Source organism: Sminthopsis crassicaudata, chromosome 5 (assembly GCF_048593235.1).
Source record: "Sminthopsis crassicaudata isolate SCR6 chromosome 5, ASM4859323v1, whole genome shotgun sequence".
Taxonomy (NCBI): domain Eukaryota; kingdom Metazoa; phylum Chordata; class Mammalia; order Dasyuromorphia; family Dasyuridae; genus Sminthopsis; species Sminthopsis crassicaudata.
In genome coordinates, this window is record NC_133621.1 from 272,253,414 (window position 1) to 272,265,467 (window position 12,054).

The window sequence follows — 12,054 nt, forward strand, 5'->3', positions numbered from 1 at the left end:
CATAAGAGAAAAGGACAGAGGATGAACACATAGGGGAAAAATATAAGAACACCACCAAATATAATTACCTTTATGTCCAGAAGAGTAGACTTCATCAGGGAAGACTGTGAAAAGCAAGCAGGTGAGGGATGGACAGCATGAGAGCAATGGGCTTGGGATGAAGACTTAGAGAAAGAATCTGTTAAATCTTTTTCATTGTCTGGCTGATTGTCTCTAAGAAAAGCTGTATCTTCTGTATTGACAGTGCGACTCCCTTCTCCTCCTATATTAAAAATGAATAAAAAATACATGAACAAATCTATCATTTTAAGGTAAGCAATAATAATATAAGAGTAGAAATTCTTCAAATAACTTACTGATTTTTGTAATTTGATGAGCAGCATTTAAAACTTTGGCTAAGTTCAATTTTGGGAGTTTCTGCCAAAAAAGTGGTAAGAATAATGAGTATCAATACTAACTTAATTTAATGTAATTTAATTTTAATTTAAAAGTTCACATTTGCTATTGTGATGTATTTAATCTGATCATGATATAGAAAATAAAACTCTTCTGGACTATTTAGTTCACCAAAACTTATACATTAACATTTTGTTTATGACAGTTGAAATTTTAGAAATTTAATATTTAATGTAAATCATTACTGATAACAAAGAATTTTATCTTAAGTCTTTCATTTTAGATTCTTTAGATGTTTTGGAATAGTAAAAAAAAAAGATAGTATGTTACTTTTTTTTAAAAAAGGGAGAGACACATCTGCGTAAAAGTCTCAAAACTGAGGAAACTAGGGAAATGTTGATGTCAGAGTTCCTTTTTCTAGGTCTGGTTGTTGGGTTCATTCATTCTATTCCTTCACCAAGAAAAAATCAAAACCTCCTGCTTGCAAGAGGCTACTATATTGAAAAGAAAGGGCATAAGAACTTTAGTCACATAAGATCCTTAATGCCTTCATTATATAAACTTCTAACTGTGTTATATTGCTTGAACTTTTTTGTGTTTTATATATGTACTTTGAAGGAGTGGACTTTATTCTGTAAAAATTATCAGGATCTAGGAAAAGCTGTTGCAGTCTAATGATGGATATTATATTCTTTACAAGCATGATGTACATCTGATGAAAAAATACATTTAAAACAGATACATTTAAAACAGAAGTCTTGTGTGTCTGTGTGTGTGTGTGTGTGTGTGTGTGTGTGTGTGTGTGTGTGTATGTGTGTATGTGTGGGTATGTTATAGATCTCTGGCAGTTTTGTAAAACTTATGGAAGATTATTCAAAAATATTTTAAGTGCATAAAATAAAAATGTAAGTTTAAATAGGAAATGAATTAAAAATCAGAAAATCACCTATTGTTAATGAGGTCACTACAAATTTATGATATATAACCTCAACCAAATCCTCACTACTTCCAGGCCTACCATGCCTCCTTTATCAATTGACTATCCTACTTTCCACGGCAGCTCTTCCATACTTTTTCATTGTCTCTCAAACCTTCCATGTTTTCCTTCTCCCCCATACTTTCTATTGATTAATTTGCTTCATATTTTACTAAAAAAATTTGAGACATCTGGCATGAGCTCCTTCATCTCTCCTCTTCCACATCTCCTATCATTCCGATGCCTTCTGCCAATATTTCCTTGATCCCTACCTTCCATGATGAAGTAGCTTTACTCCTTACCAAGGTTGAGCTTTCTACTTGTTCAGGTGCTCCTGTGCCATCCCATCTCCTCCAATAGATTTGCCTCCTCTCTCATACCAACTCATTTATTTTAAATTTCTGCAATCTACTAGATCATTCTATCTCTCTTACAAAAAATGTCCATATTGACCATGTGCTGAAAATCTTCCCTAGATTCTTCAATCCTTGCTTCAATCCCCTCTGTTCTTTGTAATACTCTAAGTCACTGCCACCACAATATATCACCTTTTTACTGCAAGCAGCCAGAAGTGTAACCTAGTAAACATTATCAAAATAGACTTTTCAAGAATGTCTAAAGAAAAGGGACTATGAGATTAGAACCCATTATTTACAAAAGAAAAAAATTGTGTCACAAACTCCAAAATATATACCAGAAATAAAAGGAAGGAAATGGATATTTGGACAAAAATAATGGTTAGAGCACTAAGGCTGTAGTCACAAAGATCTGAGTTCAATTTCTGTTTCAGAGACTTATTAACTATGTGACCCTGCACCCATCCCAATTAACAGATGTTTGCTTCAGTTTCCTCATCTGTAGAATGGTAAAACAGAGGTAACAGTACTTACCTCTGAGGTCTGTTGTGTGAATCAAATGTAATGTGCTTAGTATAGTGTCTAGCATGGGGTAAGTGCTAAATAAACATCTATTATTTATTAATTTTATATAGACCATTAATAATCCAACAGATTCACCATGAAGAAAAATGATTATCAACTCATATTTTTGTGTGTAAGTTACTCTATTAGGAGACAAAAAAAAGATGCTCTTTTCCCAAGGAGTTATAAAATATTTACACCAATAACTAAACATAAAACAGTGTGGAAAATATGTTATTAATAGTCATCAAAAGATAGAGAGCTTACTTCCATAGAAGAAGGGAGAAAGACATGGGATAAAGGAAGATTAGTCTATAATTTACAGGGTCAACAGGTAAATGATACAGAAAGACATTTTAGAAAGAAGAAACTCTTGGAGGTTCAAAAATATAAAGCATATTCAGACAATAAAATTTCTATGGTGCTTAGGATTTCTTTAGGCAAACAGTGAAAGGTAAGATCTGTAAGTAAGATTTATACCTCATACTCTACAGTATAATAAACTCTACTAATAGTAATTAATTAATTATTTTTGATGAGGCAAATGCAATTGGGTTTAAGTGAATTGCCCAAGTTCACACAGCTATTATATGTTAAGAGTCTGGGAACTCAGGTCTTCCTTATTCCAGGGCCACTCCTCTAACCACTCATCCATATAACTGTCTGTATTAATTTAAATATTTAAAATTAAAACCTGTAATAAATAGAATAAGATTTTTGATCCCCTATGCAAGATACACTTCATCAAACTGGAGTACTGGAGACAAAATCAATAGGTTTGACTATACAGAGATCTGTATATTCAATATGCAATACATACATTCATCCCTCAATATTTATGTGCTTTAACTTTTACAACTTCAAGCATTTATGTGATGTAGTTTATAACCACATGTTCACTTTCATAATAACAACTTGGATGCACAGTAGAGAAAAAAATGAAAGCTACAATGCTGCAAATTTGTGGAATAGCTGATACCTACTATGCCCTTCAATGAACTCTACACATTACATTGCCTATGCAAATTTATTTGTCGGCACTTAAAAGTCAAGGTTCCTATTGTTATTATGTTCCCAAAACCTAGTGTAAATCCTTTGAATAAGAACATTACTTAAATATATCCCATTATAAAAAGAATATTTAATAACATAGATTAGGACACACTGAAATGAGATTTTTTTTTCTTTTAAAGACAAATTTTAAACATAAACCTTACAAATCACACAACAATCAAAGTATAATCAGTTCTAGGATAATAAGATTATATAGCTTAGAAAAAATACATATTAAACAGTTTTATTATATATATGTATACACATACACACACATATAAATATATGTAGTATAAAATATATGTAATTCACAGTGTCAGGAATACCAATACAAGCAAAAGGAAAGAGTCAAAGATAAGTGGTTCACCAGGGGGCATGTCAGAAAATTACTTCAGATAGTAGGAGGCTGTTCGGTTTGAAATAGTATGATGACTCATCTCTAGTTAAAGATTATGAACTCTTTTCCATATGTTCAATGTATAGTTGACTCTCAAGTCATTTTCTAACAATGTTACTTCCATGACAAGTGAATCTAGACTGTATCTGATACATATCTCTAAATCTAGCAAAATACCTCAAAATGAAGAAATGAACGAATTAACTTCATGAAAAATGTTCCAAATTGTCCAAGACTCAGAGAAATTTAAAAATTAACACGTTTATTATATCAGCTAGAAGGTCAAAAATTGCAAAGAGGGAAGAATTCTGGGAATATGGAGGAGTCAGTTGGTAAATTTCAAGCTCTCCAGATTTTCCCCACAAATAGAACAACTTTTTGCCTCAGATCGAACAGATTGGTGAAAGATCAAGATGACTTGGAAAAGAAAAGGGGTTCTGATATAACTCAAGATGATCTAGAAAGATCCAAGCCTGAAGAGTAATCTGTTTGAACTGCAAAGACCTCCAGGGTAGTCCCACAGAAACATCAAGTGGGGACCCATCGGCTAGCTGGGTATAGCTGGAACCATAGAGACTTTTTGTCAAATTGAAGTTTTAATCCAGAAGACAATGAAAATCACCTGATTGGGAATGCCAGGCTCTATTGTGCTGCTGAAACAAGGCCCTGGGTGAGAGACATTGGGAAAAAACTAAAAATAAAATCCATCCAAGAAAAATAAGGAGATGGGAAAAAGTAAACCAACTAGAACAGGAGGTACAGAGTCTCAAAGATGAAATTAATTGAAAATTAGAATTGGGCAAAAGGAAGCCAGTGAAGCTATGAGAAACCAAGAAACAACAAAACAGATTGTAAAGAATGAGAAAATAATGGAACAGAATGTGAAACATCATATATGAAAAAGAAAATATGGGAGTAATTGGACTGCAGAAAGCTGTGACCAAAAAAAGGACTTGACAAAATAATGTAGGAAATAATCCAAGAATATTATCCTGGGGTGATAGAACATGAGGGGAAAGGAAAAATAGGAAAAATCCACTGAACACCACCTCAAAGAGATCATTTATAGAAAACACATGGAAATATTTCTACCAAATTTTGTAATCTCCAAATTAAAATGAAAATGTTTCAAGAAGGAAGAACAAATGATTCAAATATGCTGGAGTTATAATTAGAATTGTATAAGACTTAGTAACAGGTAAAATAAAGGATTGTACATTCTGGAATCAATCTATTCACCAAAAAAAAAAAAAAAAAAAAACAAAAACCTAGGCCTGGGGTGAAAAATATCATATCCAGACAAATTACCTATAATTTTGAATGAGAAATATGGATATTAAATGAACTTGCAAATTTTCAGGACTTTCTATCAGCCAAACCTGAATTTAACAGAAAATTTAATATATAAGAGCCAATATCAAAGATCACTTTTAAGAAACTCAACATAGACAAACTGTTGAATCATCAAAAAATTATTTTTTTACATGGGAAACATAAACTATACGTCTAAGATTCACATCAACACTAGGGTAGCTCAAAAGAAAGATAGGCAGAGTTAAAGTGAAGGACAAGGTAAATCATGTTATACAAATGAGGTGTAGAATAAAAATAGGAACAGGCATTAGACCAAAGGGAAGAGGGCTCATAGTTCTGAAAACCTACTCACATTGGGAATGGGTTCAATAGGCAAACACTACATATACACTATGAAGAGTATAGCACCTTCCAAAATCTATAAAGAAATAAGGGCAGAAGGATGAGCAAATGAAGAAACAAAGGGTAAGGAATAAGACAAAGGAGGAATCCTTGAATGGGGAGGGGGAGGTTAAGTATTAGCAAGGCAAGTTATAGAGTAGAATATTAAAGAGTCAACAGGAATAGTTGTATGTATGTGGTGTGTGTGTATGTGTGGTGTATCTACATAAATATATCTTTTTTTAACTGTAGTTTGCTTTAGGGTAGGGGAGGGGATTCAAGGGGAAAAAATACGGAAAGTAAATAAGTTATACAGCAGACAACCAAAGAACAAAATACAAAGAAGTAAAAATAATGGAAATTCATGAAATATAATTTCTTCTACTAATAACGATATATATATACATATATCTATGTATATAGATATATGTGTATATATATATACAAATATCTATATCTATAACTATCTATCTATATCTATCTATCTATCTATACTTTCTTGATCTATTAATTCGTTGTTACATATTTTGAATCCTCGGAGGTTTTTCAAGGTCCATGACAATGTTCTCTTTTGTTTTGCTTTATTTTGTTTTGTATTCCTTTTGTTTTTTCTTACTCCATTTTTTACGATTTAAATTTTAAAATTAAATAAAATTTAAAAAATAAAATGCCATAGAAAAACAAACAAACAAACAAAAATAACTTCAAATAATGGGAAATCCTGTATACCACTAAGCGGACTGCACATTGATCCAGGTGTTTTAGAAAACCACATACAACACTCATAAATCTGATTGCATTACTGAGAATTCATCCTCAAAAGAGCAAAAGAAGGAAAATAGGATCTATATTGACAAAAATATGGAAGTCACCTGTGTAATCAACATTAAGGGAACATTATGGAACAAATCACAGATTTGGATCTAGAAAGCACCTTGAATATCATCTAGGAAACAAAGATTTTTAAAATGTCATTCATTTTAGAGTGGCAGTCATAAGATATGAAGCCTAGTCCTCTACTCCAAATCTAAGATTCTTTTCAGTGCATTGATAAACACAAAGGTACAAGGAAATATGGAGAGACATAGAAATATTAGCAGAAGGTAAATTTTATAAAAGTTTATTTCATTTAGTTTTTCAGAAAAAAAAAAAAAACAACAAACAAAAAAAATAAGCTAGAAGTGGGGAACTTGAAAGAAAACTTGAAACAGAATAAAAGCTTATATGCTTTAGAATCATTTGGGTTCATTTAACTCCATGTGGATCTTTAGTGTTAAATACTAGAGAAATTGTATACTATTGTTTGCAATTTTTTAAAATAAAGCAAAACATCCTCCAAACAGAAAAAATTAATAAAGAAACTTTACCTTTGTATCAAAATCCAGTTCATCATCTGTGCTTAGCCAAGCCTTATCAGATCCTGTATTGTCAGAGAATCTTTCAAAAAAAAATAACCCAAAATTAGTACATTTCCAGAAATCAGTCATCAACAATTGCTGTTCAGTTGTTGCTTTGCCACCAAATGATACATTACAAAGGACGTGTTAATTGATCAGGGTATTATCAATGATTCCTATTCCAAGATTTATTTTGACTAAGAAGAAAATAATGTAGAAACTATCAGTCAGTCTGTCCTCCAGAACAAGATTATTTTTAATTTTTACACTCTTCTAAAGTTGACAAATGAACACAATGGGACATTATAAAACACAGAACCAACAAAACCCTGGAAATTGTAACATGTCACTTCTCCAAGCCTTCCCTACTTGGTTCTGAGAAACTTTCACTGACTTATTTTTTCTTACCCCCCCAACTGGTTTCAGCATCTGACTTTGTGATCCCATTTGTTTTTTTTTGCCAAAGGTACCAAAATGACTTGCCATTTCTTTCCCCAGTTCATTTCACAGATGAGGAAACTGAGGCAAATAGGATTAAGTGAGACTTGCCTGGAGTCACAAGATAATAAGTATGTGATCCAGATTATAATTCATAAATATGAGTCTTCTTGATTCCAAGCCCAGGATAGCACCCACTACTTTTCCTAACTGCCCTTCAGATATGCGAGTAGGTCATACTTTCCAAAATGTATGACTCAGAAAAGTTTTAAGCATTTATCTTCCTTGCTAGATACAAATTTTACACCTGCTGTGGTAATCTGCCTTCAAAGAATTGCAACTCACTTGGGGTGGAAGGGGAGGGTAGTTGGGTCTAGAATTCAAGGAGGATGGGGTATATCACTTATGATGGACTGGTGCAGGGAACTTCCAGACAGGAAATAATGTAGATGGACAACTGTTGTGTCTGAGTTGCTGGGGGACACTTGCTGAAAATGACAAAGGATGAATCCATTCTATCTTTATTCCCATTCCCACTCCTTGTCCACTGACCCTAAGGTTCTCTTCCCAGCTCTTTAGGATCTATTAGCATCAAGACATCTTCCCCCCCCTTTTTTTTTAAAGCTCTATTTCCTTGCTAGCATCCCTGATTTCCTTTTCCTTCTCCTTAAAAGTGCCCACAGATTTTTCTTGTTTTGTCTTGTTTTTTTTCTTTTTCTTCTCTTCTCAGTTGTATTCCTTCTCTTTTTTTCTTATAGTCTTCATTTTGTCTTTGTTATGTCGTCCTCCATCTTTTCAAATCCTCCTTGGACTCAGCTCCTTTTTTTCCTTTAGCTGGAATCTTTCTCCTTCAAGTCACTTCAATTTCTCCTGAAATTCAAGACTCCTGAATTTTATTAACTTTCAATCTCTATTTTCCAAGTTCTTAAGGCTTCAAAAATCATATTCGCATTTGCTTTTCCTTAAATTCAGATCTAAAAGAGGTCATTCTGTCCCCATTAATAGGAATAATGTAAATTTTGCAATATGTCCATCAGCCATAATCCCATGCAAAAGGAGATCAGTTTCCTGGGACTGTCTTGTTAGAATATCTAAGACTGACTCAATCATCAAGGCAATTTACAGGAGAATTTGTTCTTACCCAGCCCCTTTCCTACCCACTCCCTAACTCCTTGCTAATGGTGTCTTTACTCCCTAGGTCAAGTCCTTATTTCCCTCTCGCTCTTCCCTCTGATTTTAAAAAGCCATGTTACTTGAAGTATCTTGCTTTATGATTTATATGATTTAGCCCATACGCTGTTTCACATTAACAAATGCCATTGTTTGTGATTGTGATAAATATTTCGGATGAATTTGTCACATTAGGAACTGCTCTCCCAGCCTGGTACCTTGGTGCTTTATATATGTGGTACTTCTCTTCATTCTTTGGATAAAAATAGTTAGAAAGGTACGAAATGTTCAGCTTCTTGGTATCACAGGATTCTTCCCACCAACCTCCTGACACAATCACTCCCTGTTTTCCCTCTTTTAGGTTCTCTATTTATTTTTAATTTAAAAAAATCATTTCTACTAATACTTGATTCTACTTGATCATCTAGAAAGTGGAAAGGGTTTTTTCCCCTAGACTTTTCATCCCTTTTTGTAGTAAGACTAAGTCATTGACAGCAATAAAGAGCGCAGAATCTATAGGTCACTGAAAAATAAACATTCTGTGAAGTGGGAAAATAAGCTCACTAGAAGTGAGATACTTAGTCTTTGATCATTACTGCTAATGGCTTTTACAGTTAATGCTCTGCTACATCTGTTTGCTTTTATAGCATCTCTAGAGAAATTGTTTTTTAAAAAAGGTTTACCACTTCTTATGATACAATGCCAGTTTGCCCACATGTCTCTTAACTGGGAAAAAAATATTCCTGCTAAAGTCAAGAGTTTCAAGCAGAAAGTACTCACCAGACACTTTCTTCTTTTCTATTGCTTCTCTCCTTGCTGAGAATTTTCCAATACCATTTCTTGTCTTAACTTAGGATCCTGGTCCCAGTGACTAATTCCCACTCCATCTTGATAATTCCTTCAACTGAGCACTTAGATAAATTTCCACAAGTATAATATGATACATCTTTGCATTGCAGATGTGCCTCAAAAGGCTTGCTAGGAATTCATTCCAGGTGGCTACTATGTGGTGTGGCCATATGGAACATAGCGGTTCATTTTTTCATTCATTTATTAACTATTTGCTAATAGTTATATAAGGGCATTGTGGATAAGAAGTAAGAAGTGGGTAAAAATATTGTGGATTCAAATTCTTCCTTTGTCACATACTGATTTTGTAGCCCAAACAAGTCACTTAATCCTTCTGCATTCCCAGGCAACACTCAACACAGAGCAGTTGCCAATCTCATAAATAAGCATACATGCTTACACATACAGTGTGCATAAATACATATATGTATGTGTTTATATATTGGCATATTATTTGTATATTATGCGTATATACACATATATACATACATACACATAATAATGTACATATATAGATAAATGCATATACACTCGTACCAATTAGAGTTAAGTAAACCTAATTTTTTGAAAGATAAACATGGATTAATGTGATAGTGGAAATTGGTGAAATAAAAGATATAGCTTTTGGAGGCATAAGAGTCTGCTTTGCTCTTGATTGAAAAGCTCATGGAAGACTAGTTCAAGAGGATTAATTAAAAGAAATGTAAAACTGCTATGAACCATACCTGCTTATAGAGTCTTCTACAATACCATCTTCTGCTATTATAGAAAAAATTAAAATACAATTAAAATTTGATACATAAATAGAATATGAAAAGCATACTTTTAAAAAACTTCTATAAAGCGTAATATGAAAAGCATAATTCTAAAGCCATTGTATAGTGTACTTTTTGAGCAATAACAATATGATTTAAATGGAATTGCGTCAAATAAGATAAATGTAGTATTATTATCTTTTAGTAGAACGAGGTGGGTCTTAAAGTATTGGATATCTGTCAATGATCTGGTTACATTAACTGCTTCACACTGACAGAGCATGTTATCTCTTTCCCAAGACAGAAGGTAAATACCATTAATGGTGAATTTTCCCAAATGGAGTTACATCAGATTACCTCTAATGTCCAATTCCAAGTTTTTAAGTCCATCTTCTAATCGTTTTTTTAAAAGGGAAAATATTACTTAAAAATAAAGTTTCTAGACATTTCCCCTAAAGCATACATTTCAAAAATTATAAGGGCAAAAATAATGTGAAGAAAACAATTTGAAGACATTAGAACACTATTTTAATGTGAGTTACGGCTGTTACTAATCAGAAGAGAATAAAATACAAAAGAATTAAGTTATCAAAATGTGCATACCCTTTGACCGAGCAGTGCTACTATTGGGCTTATATCCCAAGGAAATGCAAAAGAATGGAAAGGGACCTGTATGTGCCAAAATGTTTGTGGCAGCCCTTTTCATAGTGGCTAGAAACTGGAAAATGAATGTATGTCCATCAATTGGAGAATGGTTGAGTAAATTATGGTATATGAATGTTATGGAATATTATTGTTCTATAAGAAATGACCAACTGGAGGAATACAGAGAGGCTTGGAGAGACTTATATCAACTGATGCTGAGTGAAACGAGTAGAACTAGGGGATCATTATACACTTCAACAATGATACTGTATGAGGATGTATTCTGATGGAAGTAAATATCTTCAACATAGAGAAGAGCTAATCCAATTCCAATTGATTCATGATGGACAGAATCAGCTACACCCAGAAAAGGAACACTGGGAAATGAGTGTAAACTGAGAGCAATGCTTTTTGTTTTGTTTTGTTTCTCTTCCCAGATTATTTTTATCTTGCGAATACAATCCTTCCTTTGCAACACCAACAACAAAATTCGGTTCTGCACACATATATTGTACCTAGGATATACTATAAGATATTTAATATGTATGGGAATGCCTGCCATCTAGGGGAGGGGGTGGAGGGAAGGAGGGGAAAAACTCGGAACAGAAAGGAGTACAAGGGATAATTTTGTAAAAAAAAAATTACCTATGCATATGTACTGTCAAAGAAAATATTATAATTATTAAAAATTAATTAAGAAAATAAATAAAAGAGGTATAAAAATAATTATGCCATCTCCATGTTATTGTCCAATAACTCTGCTCTTTTTTGTTTGTCTAATTAACAAACTTAATTTATAGTTACTTCAGAAACCTTTTTTTTTTCCGGCTTTGGGCCTAACTCTCTACCAAAACTTCTTACTCCAAAGTTATTAATGGTATCTTAACTGCTAAATCAGGTTAGATTGTTGTCAGTCTATCTTCTTGACCTTATCGCCTCAGATACTAGGTCATTATAAAAATCTCTTACTTCTTTGTTGCTTATCTCATGCTATTATCAGAATTTCATTGGGAAGTGGTCAGAATAGATTATACCATATTATCTTCACATTTTGACAGAGTTATTAGACCTACTGACCAAGGGATTATTGTTATTATTATATACCTAAATTTCAGCAAAGTACTTGACAAATTTCATGTCATCTTTGTGAACACAAACTCAAACACAAATTAGGAGTAAGTTTTTCAGAATTTGTTCAGAATTATTTTCTGAATTATGTATGTTCAGTATCTATATAGCTTCCAAAAAAAGCTAGAACAACCTGATATTTCATTAGAAGAGAGGTACTTTCTTCCAGAAGGAGTCTGGTTGACTTCTGCTTTTATTGGAAAACAAGTGAATTTTAAAAGGTTCTGTATTTCTC

General features: G+C 32.9%; 1 protein-coding gene across 5 annotated transcripts in view; it reads right to left on the reverse strand.

The window, feature by feature from the left end:
- The window catches only part of LOC141544668 (uncharacterized), a 136,130-nt gene that overhangs the window by 47,468 nt on the left and 76,608 nt on the right, over positions 1–12,054 (reverse strand). For all 5 annotated transcript variants that reach the window (XR_012482752.1, XM_074271070.1, XM_074271072.1 and 2 more), the window contains 4 exons: positions 10,017–10,050; positions 6,805–6,874; positions 357–417; positions 69–262 (listed from right to left, as the gene is read on the reverse strand). Coding sequence is in view for 4 of the 5 variants with exons in the window: in XM_074271070.1 (XP_074127171.1) it covers positions 69–262; positions 357–417; positions 6,805–6,874; positions 10,017–10,050 (359 nt within the window). In the remaining variant the exon portion in view is untranslated. The remainder of the gene's footprint in view (positions 1–68; positions 263–356; positions 418–6,804; positions 6,875–10,016; positions 10,051–12,054) is intronic.